Source organism: Peromyscus eremicus, chromosome 19, assembly GCF_949786415.1.
Source record: "Peromyscus eremicus chromosome 19, PerEre_H2_v1, whole genome shotgun sequence".
Classification (NCBI taxonomy): Eukaryota; Metazoa; Chordata; class Mammalia; order Rodentia; family Cricetidae; genus Peromyscus; species Peromyscus eremicus.
In genome coordinates this window covers 31,531,169-31,554,839 of record NC_081435.1, presented here as the reverse complement: position 1 = coordinate 31,554,839, position 23,671 = coordinate 31,531,169, and the positions used below count along the sequence as shown (strand labels likewise).

The following is a 23,671-nucleotide window of genomic DNA, read 5'->3' as shown; positions in this document are numbered from 1 at the left end:
TGGCAAGCCACAGCCAATGAGGGATTCTGACTCAAAAAACGAGATGGATGGTTCCTGAGGAACACTGCTCAAGGTTGACCTCTGGCATATATGCAAGCATGTGCGTGCGCGCGTGCACGCACACACACGCACACACATGCAGAGAAACAAGGATACGACCCAGGGTTTCAGTTCAAGCACAGATCTAAATGAAGGGACTCACTGGGAGGTTTGCAAAGATTAGAGCAGGGAGAGAAAACTGAAGGAGGAGTTCATAAATTCTGTGAGCGCTAAGGTTTGTGGGGGAAAAACTCATAAAATGTTTGCATTGACACATTTTTTGCTGGGAAACCTTGGAAGCCCCTCGCTTTCATCTTCGTCAGTCTTAATGAAAACTCCTAAAGGCCATAGTCTTTGTTTAACCCAGAAAGTTCTGCCTTGACCTCTCAAGTGCTAGGGTTACAGGCATGGGTATGCCTGGATGGGTGTCTTTGACTTGTTTTGGTTTGGCTTGGTTTAGTTTTTTGTTTGTTTGTTTGATTGTTCTTGGTAGCTGAGGAATTCAAGATCCAGGGAAGGCTATGTAGAGCACTACAGTGATCTGGTTTATTTCTTACTTTAAATGATGAATACCATCAACCTTGGCACTTGTGTGTATTGAAAGGTGGAGAAGAGAAGTGGGGATCTCTTATGTGTGTAATTGACCTGTGTTAAATATATCGGCTAATTCGAGCCCCTGTGTGGTTCACATAATTCTATTTTGACAGCTCAGCAGGTGGCATCAATAACTGACTCGTGAGTGCTGCCATCCACTCAAACAGCTATCAGCCCATCTTGCAAGGCCCTTCTCTGTTGAATTATGAAGACTTGCTTCCGATCATCCCCAAGCACAGACCAGAGGCAGCAGAGGGCAGGCAATGCTCACCTCCACAAAGCTCATAAGGATACTCTCTCTTCAACTTCAGTATAAACATTTCAATGGAAATTAACTTCTGTATGGGCATCCTTAACCCTGGGGTCAGCCAGTATATCCTGAAATTGTAATAGCTTTTGAAAATCCCTGCACTGAGACAAAGTTGTCCATTGAAAAGTTACATGTGAGGGGGAAAAAATTGGATCATTATGCTTATGGGGGAAAGCATGGGAATCAAAGCAAATATTAACACGATATTGTGCTGAGCATGGCAAGATAAAAAGGCTAATGCTAATGCAGGACAAGAAATTATGAAGTATTTCTAACGTAAAGTTCGTTTTAAGCTGAACATGAAATTTAGATTCCCAGTGTCAAGGACAGCAGATGCTAACTACAGACTACGAGCCGAACAGCTCCACGTGTGGCCCTACAGTAGAGTTCTTGGCTCACCCTAAGATCAATCCCCAGCACCACACACACACACAAAAGTTTATTCTGAATATAGTGTGAAACAATTGAACTGAAAAAATGATTTTGTGTGCCTTTATCCCCAAACTATCCCCTGTGTTCCCAAACACTGTCAGTCTCTATTAAGAATCTCCTGTGTTCCTGTCATTGTTGGATACAGAATTGTGAACTGGTACCAGTTAGTCAAATACGTTCTGTTGCCCTCGGGGAGTTACTCATGGTAGAGGACCAGAGACAGAACCTAGCCTAGCATGGACACTAAACCATACTGTTGGACATATGAAGGAATGATGTGAGGTCAAATGTCATGTCTCTCATAACATAATAATGATTTTTTTATTTGAGAATTTCATAGAGCATATTTTATTGTATTCCCATCCACCCCCACCCTGACCCCACACTCACTCAATTTTACATTATTTCTCTTGCTTTAAAAAAAAGAAGAAAGAACGGACAATGGAGATGGAGAGAGAGAAAAAGAAATGAAAAGAAAGGATGGAAGGAAGAAAGAAAGAGGCTTTTTAAAAAGCCACTAAAAAACAGGAAGTCCAGTTTGCGTTGGCTAAGTGCTCCTGAAGATGCAGCCTGCCCTGGAGTGTGGTTGATACACCCAGTACCACTCCACTGGAGAAAACTGATTTTCCTTTCTCCAGGCAGCTATCACTTGTAAAGAGCGTGTTGGCTAGGGGCGGGATGTTATACTGCTTTCCTTCTTCTGTAATGAGACTTTGTCTGGCTTGAGCTTCTGCAGGTCTTGTGTGCGCTGTCACAGTCTCTGTGGGTTCATAACCGCATCTGCGTTGTTGAGTCTGCAAAATGCCATTTCCTTAAAAATCACCACCTCTGGCCCTTACAGTCTCTCCTCCCCTTCTTCTGCGTAGATCCCTGAGTCTTAAAGTGGGGGATGGGGTTGATGAAGACATCCCATTCAGGGCTGAGTGCTCCGAAGTCTCTCACTTTCTGCACAGTGTCCAGTAGGTCTCTGTGTTAACTCCCATCTAGTGCAAAAAAAGAAAAAAAAAAGTTTCTCTGGTGAGGGTTAGTGATTCATTCATCTGTAAGTATAAAAATACATTATTAGAAGCTGTCTTATTGTTACATTCGTTTAATAATGCTGATTCTTGAGCAAAAAAAAAAAAATGTGATGAAGGCATTGCCTACAAGATTTTCTAGTTCCTGGGAAAAACCAAACAAGCTCAAACTCAGAAATGTCTCAATTTTAAACTTTTCTCCCACAAGCTTTCTTGAAATTTTTAAGAGCCTATGTAATAGACTCTAATGTTTTTACATTTTAATTTATGTGTATGTACATGCATGCACATGTGCTTATATATGCATTAGTGCCACATTAATGTATGGAGGTCAGAGGACAACTTTTGGGAGTGGGTTTTCCCCTCCCACCTTTTATGTTCCAGGGGTAGAATTCAGGCTCTGTGACGAACATCTGTACCGCCTGAATGATCCCATAGCTCTATAATTGAGTCTTAAAATTATATATATATTATATATCATATATATATACATATATATACACATATATACGTATACATATATATACATATATATGTATACATATATATACATATATATATATATATATATATATATATATATATATATATCACTTAAGGATGGTACTGTTACTGGCCTGGGGTCCTCCTGCTCCTGTTGGAGGTTGTATTGAAGGTAGAAGCTCTTCTGTGCTGGTCTTGGAAGCTTTTGTATCCCTGGAAATTTGACATCAGTGACAGTAGACAGGCAGGAGCAGCAATGGGAGACACCCTTTGGTGTTACAATTCTCACACAGGCCATGGGTCCTAAGACCTTTAGTCCTGTGGTAACACCTGTCAGAGCTCGTGTGCGGGCCTTGAAAGATTCCTTCATCCTTGACCGCAGCTGGTGTTACTCTTCTTGGGCCAAGGGTGTCTAACCCCTTGACCCTTAATAACCCCGCCGCTGCTTCTACCACTGAAATCTCTGTTGTTGCAGCCCCGGTGGCCGCTGTCAGCACTGCCTGCCTCTGCCATTGCTACCCAGCCGCTCTCCTGGCTTCTGCCAAGACCTCTCAGTGGTTCCTACAGCTCTGCCCCTGGTACTGTCAGGGCCGTGTGGTCCACGCTACAGCTCTGATGCGCTCCATGGCTCTACCTATCCTTTAGCTGTTAGGTAGCCACTTAGTCGATGTTGTAGCTTGGCCTACTGGCCACGTGCTGTTACAGGAATGCACTGACACACTGACCTAAGGCCCAGGGGTGGTTGGCCTGTTGGCTGTGGGCAGTGGGGACTGTCTGTGAGAAAACAGTAAGGCTGTGACCAGCCCATATAGGGTCCTTGCAAGGCTTGTTCCCTGCTGAGATGGACCGCCCCACTCAGCATGAACTGCTCACCTTGGTCTGCAAAGAGATTGCTGTCAGCAGGCTGTGGCTCTTTTTTTTTCCCCTCCGTGTGTCTGCCTCTCCTAGCAATGATTATGTATAAATCCTGGGAAACAGGGACAGCTTGAGAATGCAGCCTTAGCCTCCACGGTGCCATGACAACCAGCTTCCCAGCGATCACCCCTAATAACGGGCCACTCACTCGCCATCTCCTCCACCTGGGCAGAGGCTCCCTGGGGGGCTGGGGCTGCTCTTGGAACAGCTGCAAGAAGCTTCCTGTTGGGAACAAATTATCGGAGACAGAGGAGGAGGGAGCACAGGGAGCTCTTTCTGAGGGGAAAAGGGGTGGAGCCGAGAGGCCTGAGTCTCTAACCTGTGATGTGTGGCAGGATTCCAAGGACTTGAGGACACTGCCATCGTGATCCTGGAGCCCCTGGCACCCCTGGCCTTAGGAAAGAACAGTACTGTAGAGAGAAAGATAGGGCCCTCATAGGCCTCTGCCCCTCACTAGCCTTGCAGGGAGAGGGTTATAATGGGATAAAAGACCAATACGAGCCCTCATAAAGCCAGGCCTGCCTGTTAGCAGATTTCTTCATTAGGCTCCTGTCGAGACCCCCACTGCCAACTCATCATCTTGTCTGGACTGGAGCTGCTTCCTATCACTGCTGCCTGCTGGAGAGAATGTAGTCAAAGATCCCCCTCAATCAATATCTTTCCAGAATGGCAGGTCTCAAAAAGGGACCCGACCTGCTTAGCTAATAAATGACTGTTCTTCACAAAAGGACGACAAACAGGCCCACAGTTAATGAACTTCTCTGTGGATGCTAGCCCAAACGCTGGCATGAGATTGACAGGCCAGGGCCAAGCCAAGCACACGGTCTCGTTTCTGTTCCCTTTAGTTCACAGATTCCGGCTGAGGCTCCTGCAAGGGAGGTTCCACCCTCTGAGCTAATGAGCCCTTACAATGTGTGCACTCAGGGACCATGGGGTCCTGTGGGGCCCAGTCTCCCCATCCTGTTTCCTCAGCTATGAAGTAGAGATGATTCTGCCTCTGTGCTGTGCCGGGCAGCTGACGGGTGCTGTTGCTATCACCAATGCTTACTTTCTGTGAAGCCTGTTCCCTGAATTGGAACTTCCTAAACTCCTTGTGGATCTAAAAGAAATACAGACTTTTGAAAATAATAGGAAGAGGGGCTGGAAGGTGACTGAGTCATGCAGTGATGCTCAGACATGAGGACCCGACTCTGTTCTCCAGCACCTACACAAAAAGCCGGTCACAATAACACATGCCTAAAGCCCCAACACTGGGGATCCTTGGAGCTTATGGGGCAACCAGTGAGCCAGTGTCCAAATAAGCAAGCTCTAAGTTACCTGACGTTGACCTCTGTCCTACACCCACATGAACACACCTGTGCAACACACACACACACACACACACACACACACACACTACAAGCTTGAAGTTGAGCCAAGTTTACCCTTGGCAATACAGGCACTTGGGTGGTTCAGGAAGGCCAGAAAAGTGTAGACATCTCAGCTGATACACACTGACTATGGGGGAGCCACACTCCTCCTGCCTGTCGGCAATCAACTGAGCCGAGCAGAAATTGCCATTTGTATGGGCTGTGTAGACACTCAGGTCAAGCGACCCATTGTCTCTGCTACCTGTCTGTGTATATTCACCTTGTTCACACTCTGCCTGGCCCTGAAGCAGATGACGAGTAGACCAGACAGGCCTCAGTGGAGTACTAGAACCCAAGAGAATGTTACGGGAATGCCGACACACTGACCCAAGGCCCAGGGTGGGCTGGCCTGTTGGCTGGGGACAGTGGGGACTGTCTGTGGGTATCTGAGCAGGGAGAAGCCTTGCTTTGGGATCAGTCATCTAGGACACGGCTGGGTGCTGTGTAGTTTCGTGCTCTCCCACTGAACCGTCTCCGTGGTGGGTCAGCTGTCTGAAGTGCCTAGCTTCTGATTTTGCTGATCCTGTCAGAAGGCGAGCTTAGCAGCAGCAAAGGAGAAGGTAGCTAATCTGAGGTGGTTCGGCAGCTCCCAGCCCTGCCAAGACAGCTGCTTAGAGAGTGGGCTCTTTGGTATCCAGAGAGAGAGGAGGGGGAGTCGACGTGACCCAGGGAGAAGGAGCGACTGTGAGAAGTTGAGGAGAGAGCTCATGAGCTCCTGTCACTACCACCACCCCCATCTCTGCTGATGATATGAGAAAGGGGCGTTAGTTTCCTATTGCTGCTATCCCAAATTATTACGGGTTTAATGGACTTAGGGACTGGAAATCAGAGTTCTGGAAGTCAATTCTGACTTGAGCCCCATTAGGCCAAAGTCAAGGTGACAGTAGAGCTATGAGGACGATCGTCATTACATCAGACCCACCATAAAGTGGAACATCACTTTGTGGTCTGTTTTAGTTTTTGAGATAAGTTCTCTCAACTTAATAATCCTTCCATCCACAGCCTTCCAAGTACAAGGAGTTCACCTCCTTATAGTTTTCAGGCTTGGAGTGTGTGTGTGTGTGTGTGTGTGTGTGTGTGTGTGTGTTTTCATTCCTTTAGACTTGGTCTCACTTTGTAGCCCAGGCTAGCCTAGAACTCCTGCCTCAGTCACCCAAGTTCTGGGATTCCAAATGTGGGTCCCTACAACCCAGATCCCCCTCTCAACTTAACACTCTGTCAATTTACAGTCTTCATTGACCTTGTCTGCAACATAGTGCAAGTTCAAGGAAGGGATGTGGATATGGACATCTTAGAGGGTAGAGTGCCAGTATTCTGTCTGCCACAGGAAAAAAAAATGGCCCACATTTTCCAATGAGGGCTGACACAGACCCCGGTCACAATGAATAAGGAGGTCCATTCTTTGTTGGAAGAACACAGGAACCTTGCTCTTCCTGTTCACTCATATAACCCGTTCTAATCTGTGTACCTTCTGCCCTCTGTGGGCAGTGTGGGTCCCTAGTACTGTTGACTTAGGGCCATGTGCCATGCCTGGTGGGAGTGTCTCATGGTATGAAACTGAAAGTTTGGTGTCCCTGAGCTGAGTCCTAATGTTCATTTCTTCCCTTAATATGTATTTTGCTTTTGTGCTATTGGGGCAGAGGTGAATTATGGCAACAGGAGCCTCCAAAGCCTGAAGTGGTTTACAACTTTAAATGCTTCTTGATTGCTTTCAGCTCCCCTTGTCTCTTCTTTCTCTCTGTAAAGCTTTTGCATATTTTGGAGTCTTCTAACTGAAACAATCAGGTGTTATTCATGCTGCTTTGGTTTTTTGGTTTTAGGGGGAGGGTTTTTTTTTTTGTTTTGTTTTGTTTTTGAGACAAGGTTTCTCTGTGTAGCTTTGGAGCCTGTCCTGGAACTCGCTCTGCACACAAGGTTGGCCTTGAACTCACAGAGATCCGCCTGCCTCTGCCTCCCGAGTGCAGGGATTAAAGGGGCATGCCACCACCACCACCAAGCATGCTTTGGGTTTTGTTTTTTTTTTTAGTATTTATTTTTATTGGGGGAATGGGATCTGTGTGCTCTGGATGCATGTGGAGGTCAGGGGACCACTTATAGGAATGAGTTCTCTCCTTCCACCCTGTGGGTTCCAAGGATTGAACTTAGGTCCTCAGGTTTGGTGGCAAGTGCCATCACCCGCTGAGCCAACTTACCCGCCCTTTCTTGATTTCTGAAAGAGTGTTGATCCGAAGCCCTCGCTGCCTTGGTGTACAACACCGTGGCTGGCAAAAATGAGGGGTGTGTGTGTGTGTGTGTGTGTGTGTGTGTGTGTGTGTGTGTGTGTAGGTGTTGGGTGTCACTCGATCACCTTGCCATCCTCTCTTTCTTTTCCTTCTTCCTTCCTTCCTTTCTTTCTTTCATTGTCTTGGACAGGCTTTCTCACTAAACCTGAGCTCACCATTTTGGCTAAGCTGGCTTGCCAGCAAGTCCCCAGGATCTGCCAGACTGCCTTCCCACATCACCAGGGCTGGTGTTTCGGATGTGCACTGCCACACCCAGCTTTTTACACGGATGCTGAGGGTCCAGGTTTAAGGATCCTCACTCCTGTGCAGCAAGTATTTTGGCCACTGAGCCCCCCCCAGCCCCCCAAAATGAGTTTGGGGCTCATATTTAGTGTTTAGCTTTGAGTGCTTATTTTGAGACATTTGTAAAGAAAATACATGTGAGGAATTTTTTTAAGAGTCATATGTAAAACTTAGGAGCAGATATGATAGCTTCTGTATTCACTTATGTAATAAACTTTTTCATCAGACACCAGCTCCCAAATAAGGACATGGAGACCTCTTATTAATTATGAAAGCTCAGCCTTAGCTTAGGCTTGTTTCTAACAAGCTCTTATAACTTAACCCATTTCTATTAATCTATGTGCTGCCATGTGGCTCATGGCTTTTACCTCTCCTCCTGCATGCCCTGCTTCCCCTCTGTATCCTCTGGCATCTCTTCAGTGCCTTGATTCAGCTCTTCTACTTTTCTCTCTGCCCAGAAATCCCACCTAACCTCTTCCTGCCTAGCTATTGGCCATTCAGCTCTTTATTGAACCAATCAGAAGGCACCTTGGCAAAGACACAGCTTCACAGGGTACAAAAAGATTATCCCACAACACACTTATTCTCCACCAGGCTGTGAGAGGCATCATGTGGCTGCAGAGTTCACTGAGGAATGGTTATGTGTGGAATCAATGAAGGGTGTATAAAAAGCCTATCACGCCGGGCGGTGGTGGCGCACACCTTTAATCCCAGCACTCGGGAGGCAGAGGCAGGCGGATCTCTGTGAGTTCGAGGCCAGCCTGGGCTACCAAGTGAGTCCCAGGAAAGGCGCAAAGCTACACAGAGAAACCCTGTCTCGAAAAACCAAAAAAAAAAAAAAAAAGCCTATCACAAGGATTAAGCCACTGAGCTTCACTGTTTCCCATTTCTGAATCCTCCAATGCTAAATATGATCTCAATTCCCAATCTCTAGCCCATGTCTGGAAAGAGGGCACTAAGTATATTAAGTACAGTAAGTATATCTACTAACTAAATCTTAAACTATTTCTCTCACTGTTCTGAGCTGGGCAAAGGCTGATGTTAGCAACCCTCGGGAGTTCCTCCCCTCTGTGGGAAAACTGTGGGCCAGTCCTCTCACTGAGCAAAATTAGTGGACCTGTCTTCTGTATAGTAAAACTTGCCGGCTGCATCTCCATTGGTGAGCCTCTTCTCTTCAGGGGCAAAACTGTTGCCTGCAAATCTCCAAAGCCAAATTGCCATCTGCCTCACTTCGTATGGAAATTGCCGATTGTGTCCCCATTATGGAGAAATAGTCAACCTTGTCTCCAAATGGAAGAGCCTGCCAACTGTGCTTCTCCGTGGAAGAGATGTCAGCAGAAGTGAGCAATGTAAAATCCAAGCATGAGTCTGGGTCTAGTCCTTCCTCATCACAAGCAAACCTTCGTGTCCCTCTCATCTGTCAAGGTCATCAGAGCCAAGGTGATGGTGCCATTGAAATGAGACATTTAGGGGTTGGGGATTTAGCTCAGTGGTAGAGCGCTTGCCTAGCAAGCGCAAGGCCCTGGGTTCGGTCCCCAGCTCTGGAAAAATAAAAAATAAAAAGAAATGAGACATTTAAACCAAAGAAGTAATAGTCCAGAGATGGCCTGTTGCAGAGATGACACTGAATGGACTGAATAATTATATGAATAATTATATTTATATAATTATATGTATTTATATATGTAACAATAAGAAAAAAAAAGAGAGGAAAAATCATAGGCTGGAAGCAGACCAAGTTCAGATTTTGGCCACGAGGACACCTGTATTAACTGATTGATTCATGGGAAAGAGGCTAAAAGACTTACGAATGTTGAATGAATTCATACGATGCAGTACATAGGAGCTCAAGAGGTAGTTTTTAAGAGTGAGCTAATTCATCCCAACCTGAACTCAACTCAGTGTCCCATGATGGGAGTGGGAAGGGGAGCAGAGGAGAGTCCAAGGCATTTGGGTGGAAATACGTTAAGTACATCCAGGACATGAGCATGTGGGTCAGCCTGAGTATGGGAACAAAGCAAGTGAAAGCACACGGTGTGGAGTGGACAGGTGGGAGGAGTGTCCTGGGTGGCTTGCTCAACCTTGCTGGTCTGTTCCTTATTCTATAATGAGAATAGTGGTAGTTGCCAGCTCAGACATTTGAGCATTAGATGAGATAATAGATGCATAGGCACATAGATAGATACATAAGGACATAGATCTTAAGGAGTAAGAAATGGTAGCTTATGTTATATTGGCATCTATAAAACACATACATGTGCCCTGATGGTGAATCTGCCATATCTCCATTGAGTAGGTCTAGGCTACCATGATTTCCATCAGGACCATTTCCTCATAGACATCAAAACTTGTCTTGTCTCCCATGGTCCTTTCTTGTTTGCTTTCATGTCTTTTTCCTGAAATCTTGTTGGAAGCCCTGAAATTCAGCAGACTTCTGGTGCCAAGCCAAGGGGATCTCTGGGGAAAATTGAGGGCACAGATACTGTTTACCACATTTTCAGCAAAATCTGAACTACTCTGACACTGAAGCAGAAGTGGTTTCCCAGTTCTTTTATTTCCACCATACACAGCTTATAACATGGTAAAACTCAATTCACCATCGTAGCTAAATTTGAGTGACTGCACAACATTTATCTCCTCAAATCCTATGAACTGCTGAGTCCATTTACCATTGCTTATACGTATTATTATTTCAGGGCTGGCCACTTGATATTGGCTAGCCAATTAGGGGGCTCCGTCTTGATGAATGAAATATGACTGGCTATCACAGAGCAGAATCTGATAATGATAAAAAAAAAAAATACTGACCAGCATTTATTGAGGCTCTACTATGTGCAAGGTCATGTGCTAAGCAATGTGAAGCCCTATCTGGCAAGTGGGAAAACAAGCTACAACAATCAATACAGTGCCCACAGTCAGTCACTGGTGAGGACAGGTGTGGACTGTGTGCAGCATATAGCATGTTCTGCCTCCTTCCTCAACTCTCCCTATCCTCTCTCCGATGAGACGTTTGACTTGGAGTTTCCAAATCCCAGTGCTAACAACATTACTGGGAGCTAAGACAAATGGGAAATGTCTCATGTAGTTCTCAACTAGGAGGGTGCCAGCCAGAAGCCAGGAGCTATATTGAGTAGGACCCTAACTCAAGCAGGTGATAGAGAATGAATAGATAACAGGTTTTACAGGTGGTTATTCTAATATCGCCATGCCTATGACTCTCTCTACAAAGAGTATGATAAATAGATTAGTTGTTTGTTCCTGAAGGGGGAGAAGGCAGCAGCATTAGCAGTAACAACAGTAGGGGAGGTGGCAGCACCCAGGGCCTTCGGGGATGCCTCCCTGAGGCAGTGAGCCTCTCTTGCTCCTGTTCCAATGAATTTCCTAATTCTCATTACTAAGGGGTTTTTTGTTCTTTTAAATTGTTGTGTGAGTGTTAATGTTTGAATTTGGTTCCGGTTTAATGCAGCAAGGTTTAAAAAGGAACTCTTGGGCTCTCTCGGCAATGAATGGCCTTCTGCCATGCAAGTGAAAGAACACTCAGGAAATAAGCTGCCTTGGAGGCCCGCTAACCCAGCAACCTCAGGCCAGGGCTTGGCTCTAACTCAGACCTTCATGTAACATTTACTAGACTGAACCATAAGCAACTGCCATTTTTATAACTGAATCTCATTGGCAAATGCATACGTTAGACATAACACAGGCGAAGAACCCAAAAGTCAAAGACTAGTAAATCTGGCCTTAGACCTAGTCAAGCAACGAACAGTTATTGAACATTTGTCAGCATGGCTATAGGTACAAGGAAAACTGCAACCAAAATCCCGCTCTCGAAAGTCTCGCCTCCTAGTTAAAGAGATGAAACAAACTCATTATTAAATAATAGTGTTCAAGCAATAGAAAATATGATAAGGGCCACGTGTGATGGCACACGCCTTTAATCTCCTGCACCAAGGAGGCAGAGGCAGGCGGATCTCTGTGAGTTCCAGGCCAGCCTGGTCTCCAAAGTGAGTTCCAGGATAAGGGCATCAGAAAAAAGAAAAGATCCCTAGAGGTGAAATGTGTAGTGATGGTTCATGAAGAACATGAATCAATGAATAAGACGACATCGGGCATTGTGTAAAAAGGGGAAATTTGAAGATATAGCCCATGTACCTAATGGAAGTCAGAGAGAAGAATTGGATGCCATTTACGAAGGTTTCAGTGACATATTGAGGAGTAATGCCAATGAGAAGTTTCGGAAATCAGCCACGCCCAGCAAGAAAGATCCTGAGAATCTAAAACCTCGAGTAAGTGGACAATGTTCATGAAGGACATTGCAGCCACCATTTACATGTAAGGACACCTGGGGCACCTAAGTCACCCAAAGCACAGCCTGACCTAAGACAGTCGGGACCTTTCCTACACCGCAATCCAAGAAAAATGAAAACACATGTCCTTGTACAAAAAGCTGTACATGAATATTCACAGTGCCATTATTTGTGTCTGTGGGAACAGCTCAAATGCTCATCAATTTACCAGTGGGTCAACAGAACACTGCAATCCCATGCAATAATTTAGCCATGCAAAGAACATGCCACAGCATGGTGAACTTTGCAAATAGTATAGTATGTTAAGTCTGGCACAAATGACCTATGTTCTGTTGTTGCATTTATGTGAAATTGCTAGCATAAAGAACCCAGAAAGTGGATTGATATTTGCCTAGAGTTATAGGAATGGGAAATAAAGGGTTTTGTTCTGGTGGTTTTTGTTTTAAGAAGGAGTTGGTAGAAACATCTGAATTTAGATTGTGGTTTGATTGCATAAATACATCATGATACATAAAACCACTGACTTTTGCATTGTATTTTAGAGTAATATAGATGATGAGTTTTAGAAAAAAACTGAAAAATGTTTAAGCACGTAAAAATGACTCCAAGATCTCGGGATGTAGCTAAGCGGTGCTTGCCTAGCATACCTAAGACTTTGGGTTTGCTCACTAACACCATAAAAAAGGAAATGGAGAAGAGACAGGTGTAGACAAATTCTAAACAGTCTTAGGAAATAGCCAAAGAGATCAGAGCAATAGCCATGACTAGCTTTAGCTTACCACCAGCAGTAGCTTCCCCAGAGAGAGACCTCTTCCTGTCTAACCTGCGCTTTTATTGCTTTCCTGTTCTGCCTTCTGGCTCTTAGCCCAGCTACATGACTTCCTCGTCACTGCCTGTCTATACAGACCTCCAGGTCTCTATGGTTGGTAATGGGATTAAAGGTTCATGTCACCATGCGTGGCTGTGTCCTTGACCACACAGAGACTCTGCCTGCCATGTAATTGGATTATAAGGGTGTGTGCTACCACCGCCTGACTTCTGCTTATGACTGGCTATGACCTCTGATCTCCAGGCAACTTTATTTATTAACATACAAGTAAAATCACATTCAGTCCAAATAAAATATCACCATAGACAGGGAAGAAAGGAGGGGAGATAAAAGGAAAAGAAGAAAGAGAATCCTGAGATGTCTCCAAGTATGGACATGCACATGACATCCAAAGAGGAGGACAAATGTGACCCAGATCTTTGGTTTTCTTACAGGCAGTGTCCCAGCAAGCAGAGTGTTAGGTCCCATGCCAATTCCTTGAAAACACAGTAATCCATCAGGTTTGGGTTTTGTTTTTGTTTGTGTTTTTGTTTTCTTTCTGTTTCCAGGGAGCTAACACTGTTGCCAACTTCTTTATATACCACAGACACCCGCCCTACATAGAAACTCTGAGTTCACTGTCAGCTCTCCGGCTGGCCCAACTTTAGAGTCTGTTCACAAGCCTGTGCTGTATTCATCATGCTTTGCTTTTGTTTTTCTTTTGTTCAACAGTTTTTGAAGAGCCGGAAGATCCAAGCAACAGATCGTTTTTCTCTGAAATTATCTCTTCAATTTCGGATGTGAAGTTCAGCCACAGTGGGAGGTATATCATGACCAGAGACTATCTGACCGTGAAAGTCTGGGACCTCAACATGGAAAATCGCCCCATCGAGACTTACCAGGTACAGAACACTCCCTTTGTGGGCTTCTACCTCAGCCTCCACCTGGTTGTGGTGCCGAGATAGAAGGCCGTTCATAGTGATGTGTTACATAAAATACTACAGGCTGCAAGTGCCATAGGATTTAAGATAAGGATGCATGGGGACTAGTAACAGTTACAGCCTGAAAATGCTACATGGGATGGGTACCATAGCTGGAGTGAGCAAGACAAGCACAGCCTTGCTCTCATGAAGCTCTCTAGCGAGGAAGCTGACTGATAAACAAAGGAGCTCACTGCCTTTGTGCAAGGGATGGTGCTGAGACCCGGGGAGCCCAAGGCAGGGAAACCTTGCAGGGTAAGGAAGGTGAAGACCGCCATGAGTTAGTTAGCAAAGTCGTGCACTTAGAAAAATACCATGGCCAAAGACCTGGGGTAAAGAGAACTGCGATTGTGGAACAGGCAGGCAGAAAGTTGAGCCTGAAGACAAAAGCAAAGCGGGGCCTGGTCTTATAAATTCTAGTACTGAGAGCTCTACTTGTCTCTGGCTGGGTGCCGTGGAGATCTGTAGAAAGGGTTTTCTACCAGGAAATGGCATTGAAAACAATGGGTTTCACTTTACAGTGTGACAGGCAGGCTGCAGGGAAGGAGATGGTGCTGATGTGGGCTGAGTGACAAGGAGGGTGGACGGATGGGGAGGATAGAGAGGCAGTGGCATCTGCTTCTAGACCGTGGAAGGGTGAAAAGTCAAGGAATCATGTAAGAAGTTCTTGCCTTAAGCACTGGGTAGAGGGTGGCAGAATCACTGTTGGAGGGATCAAAGGCATGGCTCTGGGGTATTTTTATTGAAAGAGCTTGAACAGACCTGGAGGTAGAAAGGATTTTAAAAAGCCAGGCAAGGGACAAGGAGAAGATGGATCAAGGGACAGAAATAACTGCTCTTATTTCTATGTATCTTTAATTAGATAAAAAGAAATGAGGCAGGGAAAGGGGAATCTAGGCAGACAGATTTGATTGATATTGTTTTACTTGAGATACAGTTCATCTATCACAGTATTCACTCATTTCAGAATACATAACTCCCTGGGTTTTAGTATATTCAGAGTTACAGAGCCATGCCCAACTCCAGAACATTTTGTCACTATGATTTTAAAACATCATTCTAGTTGGACTGGGGAGGAAAAACTTTAGCAGAGACAAGTGAAGAGACAGAAAGAATGAATGGATTTTTAACATTTTTACACTCTGTCTTAAGGGTTTCTATTGCCGTGATGAAACACCATGACCAAAAGACAAGTTGGAGCTTAGAAAAAAGTTCATTTGGCTTATTCTTCCATATTGCTGTTCATTATTGAAGGAAGTCAGGACAGGAACTCAAACAGGACAGGAACCTGGAGGCAGGAACTGATGCAGAGGCCATGGGGGTGGGGGGCTGCTTAATGGTTTGCTCCCCATGGCCTGATTTCTTATAGAACCGTGGACCCACAATGGTCTGGGTCCTCCAGCAATGATCACTAATTGAGAAGATGCCTTACTGCTGGGTCTCACAGAGGCATTTCCTCTCTCTCTGATGACTCTAGCTTGTGTCAAGTTGACACAAAACCAGCCAGTACATAGTCTTTGGCAAATGGGTGATAGCATTTCTGATGTAGTTTCTAAGGTAAAATCATTTAGAATCTGATGTATGTTTTAAGAGGGGAAATGCTGGGAGATAGCCCATGGTTTACCATCTTTAAGCACTAGTGAGGTGGAGTTGACTTTTGATTTAGATGAGGAGATTGAGAGTTCTGTTTTAAACATGTTAAGCTAATGAAACACAGATGAGAGGTAAACAGCCCAGGGCAAGTACAGGAAAGGTTCTCAAAACCAGTAGAATTAGAAGAAGCCCCCTGGGCACATTTAAAGAAGGAACTGGGGCCTGCCCTTGGGGCCAGCTGTTTTCATGGTTGAACACAGGGAGATGATTTGGCAAAGGAGACTGAGGGGGAGGGGCCAGAGAGGTATAAGGAAAACTCAGAGGTGTGTTCAAGAGGCCAAGTGGACGAAATCTTAAGGTGGAAACAGCCACCAACCACACTGTTGCTAAACAAAAGAAAAAAAGTTGGGGGTGCGGTGGGGCGGGGCTTAGCATTGAATGCTGGCTTAGACAAGCAGAGGTTACCAGTACCCTAACAGAAGAGTGTGTGGAACAGGGCCATCTGATCAGAAGACTTCAAGAGACTGTGCAGAGAGGGTGTGAGCATAGAAGCTAGCTACTCTCAACAGATTTTATCTCGAATGAAAACAGAGTGGTTGGGTGGGTGGAATGTGGGCTACAGGCAGAAGGAAGTTACAGTGTTTGGGTGCTGATGGGAATAAACAGTGGAGAGACAAGTGAGGGAGCTGAGTCCTTGTGAGATACAAGAAGGGATGGAGCCGGGCAGTGGTGGCACACGCCTTTCATCCCAGCACTTGGGAGGCAGAGGCAGGCGGATCTCTGAGTTCGAGGCCAGCCTGGGCTACCAAGTGAGTTCCAGGAAAGGCGCAAAGCTACATAGAGAAACCCTGTCTCAAAAAACAAGAAGGGATGGAGTTCAGTGAAGAACTGGCCTAAGGGAGGTGGGTAGTTCATCTGTCAAAGGAAGGAATGCAGTATATGCAACTCAAGATGCAGGGACTGATCAATGCCATGCTGGGAAATCCGCATTTTCTTACTTCTGTTTTCTCAGTAAAATGAGCAAGGTCATCTGCTGAATAAGAAGATGTTTAAAATGATCGTTTAACAGAGGGAGTACCATAAGGTCACTCACGGATCAGCATGAGGTCTATACTGTTCATTGAAAACCTTAGGACCTTGGAAGGAACTGGGAGTATAACTTGGTTGGTAGAGAACTTGCCTAGCATGCAAAAAAAAAAAAAAAGCCCTTGGTTCATTCCCCAGTTATGTATCAACTGGACAAGGTGGTGCACACCTGTCATCCCAGCACTCAGGAAGTGGAGGCAGGAGGATCAAAGACATCTTTAGCCTAGGATGCATGAGAACTTGTCTCCAAAAATTATTTTTAATCAAATAAAGCAAGATAAATAAAACAAGACAAATATATATGATTGTGTCTTCCAGTCACATTCACCTGTGTGGCCCAAGTGACAAGCAGAAGGATGTAAACCAGTGGTGTAGTTTTGTTAAGGGAGTATAAATGAAAGAGAGAGCTTTGTTGAACATACACACTGAGTGAAGCTGTCATGACAAATGCCAAACTTGAGGAAGCCAAGGAAGAACGAAGCACTTGGGTTAATGGTCTTGAAAAACTGATGGAATCAGGATACTATGAACTAAAAAGAAAGGGTGTAGCAATAAAAGTAGACTTGGCACATTAGATACTGTTGTAGTCATGTGACAGTGGGGGTAGGCAGGAAAATCATTGACTATGATGGACCCAGTAGTAAATAAACAGGGTATTTCAGTCACTGAAAAAGATGGCTGAAAGAATGGAAGAGAAAGGGAGATACTCAAGTTGCTTCAAGGAATGACTCAGTGCTTTTGATGATGTAAGGCCAGTGCATAGCAAGAAGTTGAATTTGAATGTGTGATATCAAAGGAACTGAGAATAATAAGACAGGAACAGTAGTCATGAACAACAGGGTACCCCATTTTAGCACATGGACTTGAGAGCAAAACCCCACAGCATCCTCTGAAAGGAGTAACAGTTGTCTTCTGAGACAAGAGCAGGAAGGTAAGGGTAGCACACAGAGTACCTTCCTGTACTGAAGTCACTAGGACACAGGAATAAAGGCTCTAGGTAGGCACCAGCTGGACTTCTCCATGTTCAGTGTTGTGGAAGTGTTGTCTTCAGCAATGGGGCCTTGTCATCAGTTTCTAGATACCAACCTATAGCCTTGGCAATAGCCTGGTTTATTTGGGGTTTCTCGTGGGACCCCTTTGGTCAACAACCCAATTAGATGTGGCCCATCCCTGGTATTGGAAGCTTCATTTGGTGATAAGAGATGTCCAGTTGGGGATCTGTCTCTATTATTTGGTGATTTCATTTAGATCATCTTTGTATATGTTTTAGGAAGCTTCTACTGTATTAGGTTTCCATACTGCCATTCAAATGGCTCTTAATTTTAGTTCTCTCTCCCCATGCTCCCTCCCTTGTTATGGTCTTCCCTCCCCTTCCCTACTTGAGATCCTCTCATTCCAGTCACACACCCATCTATCTCTATTCTATTTCCTTTCCTAGGAAGATCTATCTGTACCCCCTAGTCCCTTACTCTATACCTAACCTCTGGTTCTACAGACTGTAGCTTGCTTATCATTGACTTAATAGCTAATATCCACATATAAGTGAATATATACTATATTTGTCTTTCTGAATCTGGGTTACCCCACTCAGGACTTTTTTTTTTCTAGTTCTATCCATTTATCAACAAATTTCATGATTTCACTTTTTTCACAGCTGAGTAATACTCCATTGTGTAAATGTGCTACATTTTCTTTATTCATTCTTCTGTTGAGGGATATCTCGGTTGTTCCCAACATCTGACCATTATGAATAGAGCAGCAATGAATATGGTTGAAAAGGTGTCTCTGTGGTAGGATGAAGCATTCCTTGGGTATATGCTCAAGAGTAGTATAACTAGATCTTGAGGTAGATCAATTCTGATCTTCCTGAAGAACCTTCACACTGAATTCCATAGTGGTTGTACAAGTTCTCAGTCCCACCAGGAATGAAAGAGTGTTCCCCTTACTGCACTTGCTCAACAGCTTAAGCTGTTTTATTGATCTTAGCCATTCTGACAGGTGTAAGATGAAATCTCAAAGTGGTTGGGACTTGCATACCCCTGATGACGAAAGGTGTTGAACATATCTCTGTTTCTCAGCCATTTGTGGAGAGGAATTTCTTCTATGGTCCAGTCTATTTGGTGTTTTGTATGCTTCTCATACCTTGATAGGCATCTCCTACTTTAGTTTGGGGACATTTTCTTCTATGGTTTTATTGAAAATATTTCCTGTGCCATTGACCTTGGTTTCTTCTCCTTCCTTTATTCCTGTTATTCAAAGATTTGGTTTTTCATAATGACCCAGATTCCCTAGATGTTTTGTGCCTGGGGTTTTCTAGCTTTAACATATATTCTTTGACTGAGATATCCATTTCTTTTATCTTATCTTCAATGCCTCAGTTTCTCTCCATTACTTGAAGGCTTGCCTCTGAGGTTGCTGGTTTTGAGTTCCTAAATTTTTCATTTTCAGATTTCCCTCAGTTTGGGTTTCCTTTGATTTTATTTCCACTTTAAGGTCTTGAACTGTTTTTAATTCACTTCCTTCCACTGTTTGTGTTTTCATAGATTTCTTTAAGGGATTTATTCATTTCCTCTTTAAGGACCTCTGTCATATTCAATTGTATCTTTTGCTTCAGCTGTTGCATTTCTCAGGGACTCCTGTAGTAGGGTTGCAAGGTTCTCATGGAGACATTGCCCTGGGTGTCACTGTGTTTTCACACTGGTGTCCAGGCATCTGAGTTTGGGATGACTGTAATTCTAGGTGCAGACATCTGATCCTGTCTTTGTTGGGTGTTTTGTTCTGTTACATTCTCTGGTTCTTAGGATGGTGTGGTGGCTGTGTGTTGCCTGGTATGGAATGCTTCTGGGATCCTGCCAGGTGTGGCCTCTGGGGGTTCCGGGTACAACGCATTTCTAGGTACTGGGAGCTGGCACTTAGGAATGGGAATGGGTTAGAAGCAGGGCTAAGAGAGCCCACAGGAAGGAGAAAGCAGGGTGTTTCACCAGTATCTGCTTAATCCCCTGGGAATGGGGGCAGAATGTAAGGCCAGACCACAGCAGGTGTTCTGCTACAGAACTGGGGCTAAGACTGGGGGATTGGATTTGGAGGCAAGGAGAAAGAAGTGAAGATCTGCAGCTAGCCTACCTGCTTCCCTGGGAGATGTGGCCTGTGGCTTTCCAGGGAATGCCTGCTGGAGTTACAGGCTGGGACAAAAGGGTGAGTTGGGATGCTGTGGGAGGAGGTCTTCTCGATCCTCTGGAGATGGAGCTGAGAGGAAGTGGGGGCTGCAGAGCTGGGGATGAGATTGGGGGGGGTAAGAGTTGGAGGAGAGGCGGGTCAGATGGAGATCTGTAGTTAGCCTACCTGCTTTTAAGCCCAATTAATTTTAATGTTCCTGTATCTATACAGGTGTGTCTGTCTTTGGGGGAGATTTTCCTCTATAAGCTTTAAGATCTGGTCTATGCCATCGACCTGGGATTCTTCTCCCTCATCTATGCCTATAGTCCAAACATTTGATCTTTTCATGGTGTCCCACAGTTCCTGTGTGATAGTCCTTTCCTGTGTGATTTTTAATTTGGCATGTTCTTTGCTTGTGTGATCCAATTCCTCTACCTAACCTTTGAGACCTGATACTTTGTCATCTCCTTAAAAGGCTTTCCCCTGAGTTTCCTAACTGAGATACTGAATCTTCTTCAACTCCATCTCCGTTTCAGCTTGAGTTTTCAGTGTTTCTTTTCCTTTAAGGGATTCAGTTTTCAAATCCAGGACTCTGTCTCCTCAGAAGGGCTTCAGCAGCAGCCCCTCCTGCCCAGCCATCCGCTACTCAGAAGAAAGCTCAGGAACACTCTTTGACTCCGGTTTTCTGCTCCACTCCTCAGGGTTGCTCTGTATCCTAGCAATGCTGCCCCAGACCCCATCTAGAGTCTAGCTACTGTTCTTGCCTTGGTCTGAGCCATCATCGGTGAAGCAAAAGCCAGTCACTTGCCCTTGGTCTTCTGCTCGTACACTTCATTGCAACACAGCAGACTTGGTGGTCCTTTCTGTGATGTCCTTCTTCATCTTGCTCAGAATCTGCTAACTCACTATATGGCTGTCATGTCATGCTCCTCCCCAGACTTGTACCTGTGCTCCTTTGTAGATGTTCTTCCCTATGCTTGGAAAGCCTTTCTTCCGGATGTCATTCGGACTCATTCACTCTCTGCCGACGTCTGAGGCCGTGTTACCTTATCACATGTAACCTTGAGTCCTCATCCTACAAAGTATAATGTCCCTCATTTCTCAGTGCCCTTCCCTACACTTTCATGTTCTGTGATTTTAGCGCTGCCTAAAACTTCTCATGTATTTTATTCCATTCTGTGGTCTCTTCCCCAGTGTTCTGCCTCAAACCCAGAGCAGACTTTTGATGAACAGCCAAGTATCAAAATGAATACTAGTCTCTAACACCTGATGGCCTTAATTCAACTCCCGGAGCTCATTTATAAGTGGAAAGAGAAAACCAACTCCACAAAGCTGTCCTCTGCCCCCAACATGTGAACACACCTGCATCCACACATCATGCAGACCCACACAATAATAATAAAACAACACAATTCTACCACTTACTGGCTCCTGCTTTATGCCACTCTCTATACAAGCAACCTTCTTCAATCCACACTGGCATAAAGAAACTTACTGACCCCGCCTTCCTCCTAAAGCCAGGGCTCTGAGCCTGCATTCGGTCCAGAGCCACCTGATGCAATGCAAGGGCACACAGAGGGGATGAACAGCTCATGTCACCAAGTCAGTATTCATAGGAACCCTCACCTTGTATGGTGGTGACGTGTTCTTGATGTTTCCTCCCAGGTTCATGACTACCTCCGCAGCAAGTTGTGCTCCCTCTATGAAAATGACTGCATTTTTGATAAATTTGAGTGTGTGTGGAACGGGTCGGACAGGTAAGAAACATTCGGGCTGAGAGCCCTTCCCTTGAGGAAACTTTGGACAATTTACCTGAAATGGGATACATCCAAAGGGAGATCGATGTTGGGCCCCAAGACCTGGCCAGGATGCATTATGTGGGTCACTGACTGGAGTCTGTGATCACGCCTGTAAAGAGAAGGATGCTGTGAGGCCCCAAGTTCATTTCTGGGCTGGCACAGGTGACAGTTCAATGTCAAGAAGAAAATGCTGTCCTTAACATACAAGGCACCCAAAAGCTAGAGCCAAATGCCTACTCAAGACTACTAGTAATACACCAGCAAGTCCTCTGAGTATTGTCAAGTGGCTTTCTAGACCTATCCCCTGGAAGCTGCTAGAGCAGCCTTGACTGGAGGTCCCGGTGCTTCATTAGCAGAATTCTAGCCAACCTCATTTATCACATTCCCTCAGAGTGATTTATTAGTGTTTTAAGGCCCTTGATTTCTACAATACTTCACATTACTTCCCAATAGTTCATTTTTAGTTTGACAAATACAGATGATTCTTTGACAGTCTGTAAACTAGATGCAGGCTGCTAGGGCTCAGTTAGCTCCTGGATGAAGGTGGCATAGTGTTCAATAGCATGAGGCTGTTCATTCATAGTGTTCACAGCGGGCCATTCTGAGATTCCAGCTTTGAGTCTCTGACTAGCTTGGCCCCTCTTCCCAAACCACCACTGAATCCTCTACTGTAGAATTCAGCTGAACCAGATGTAGTAAACATGCAGCAAAGGACCCGGGTTACACGATCCAGTTTATACAGCAGAAGAGAGCAAAGCAACTAAGCCATATGAACCAGAGTCCCCAGGGAAAGAAGCAAGCCTCTTAGTTTACCACTTAAGTCATTGATAGTTGATAATAATTACACAACTGTTATTATTCCAGTTTGCCCTTCATTACCATAGATCATAACCAATGACTACTAGTTAACTATACACAAGACATTTCTACACACATCTTCTAATCCCAGCCACAGCCGACTAGGGTTACCTCTATCATCTCCATTTCACAGCTGAGGAAGTTAGGAGTCAAAGTATTCAGGACTTAGTATGATGGCCCAACCTCAAACATTAGTAATCTTGAGCATATATGAGACCTCAAAGCCCACCTCCACAGTGACACACTTCCTCCAACAAGACCACCCCAATTCCAACAAGGTCACACCTCCTAATAGTGCCACTTCCTTTGGGGGCCATTTTCTTTCAAAACCCCCCACACCTCCTAACACTAATGAAAAGTTGGTAACCCTAGGGTCATAACAACTGGACCAAATTAGTGGTCCAAGAACAAAAATTACCTGTGGAGTAAAAATGAGTAATAATGATGATTATTGCAAACCTTTGTTCTAAGCCCAGCCAAAGAGCTTGGCCCTTTCAATGACTCAAAAAATAAGTCAATGCTCTCAGTTTAAATGTATGGTCCCTGTGAGCTTGCCGTGATAAGCATCGTTTGCTCCTGAAAGATGTTATGGGGATAGCTTACCACCCTTCTCTGTAATACTCAGCTTCCCCTTTCCCCTGCAGTGTCATCATGACGGGCTCCTACAACAACTTCTTCAGGATGTTCGACCGGAACACCAAGCGTGATGTGACCCTTGAGGCCTCGAGGGAAAACAGCAAACCCCGGGCTATCCTCAAACCCCGAAAAGTGTGCGTCGGGGGCAAGCGAAGAAAAGACGAGATCAGTGTCGACAGTCTGGACTTTAGCAAAAAGATCTTGCATACAGCTTGGCATCCTTCAGAAAATATTATAGCAGTGGCGGCTACAAATAACTTATATATATTCCAGGACAAGGTTAACTAGGAGGACAAGCTATCACTTAGTCTCACATACTGAATACTAGTCAAACAAGTTTTTAAATGTTTCTTTGGGTCTTCATTTGATGCATTGAGTTTCATTTCCCTATGCATAAAACGATTGGAATAGAATTAAAAAGGAGTTCAATGTTCCCAGCTCCCCAATTCTAAGGAACTTTTGTCAAACTTGGTAGGCTCGGGCCACTTCTGTTTAGAATCGAGAGCTGCCAACTGGCTGGCACTAATTCTTCCATAGTTGACTTGAATTTCTGATGCGTTCATTCATTGCTCGGTTTCCTCTGGTGGGTTCTGTGTTTTGTTTCTAGGTGTCTGCTGCGATAAAATGAGGTTGTCTGTAGTATTTAAGGAGAAAAGAGATAAGGTGTTTTTTTTTAATTAAGCAATTCC

At 44.8% G+C, this 23,671-nt stretch overlaps 1 protein-coding gene across 25 annotated transcripts in view; it reads left to right on the top strand.

Moving 5' to 3' along the window:
- Nucleotides 1-23,428, top strand: part of Ppp2r2b (protein phosphatase 2 regulatory subunit Bbeta) — a 291,625-nt gene extending 268,197 nt beyond the window's left edge. For all 25 annotated transcript variants that reach the window (XM_059245825.1, XM_059245819.1, XM_059245821.1 and 22 more), the window contains 3 exons: nucleotides 13,607-13,776; nucleotides 21,355-21,446; nucleotides 22,991-23,428. In XM_059245825.1, coding sequence (XP_059101808.1) covers nucleotides 13,607-13,776; nucleotides 21,355-21,446; nucleotides 22,991-23,270 — 542 coding nt within the window. In that variant the 3' untranslated portion in view covers nucleotides 23,271-23,428. The remainder of the gene's footprint in view (nucleotides 1-13,606; nucleotides 13,777-21,354; nucleotides 21,447-22,990) is intronic.
- The last annotated feature ends 243 nt before the right edge of the window (nucleotides 23,429-23,671 follow it).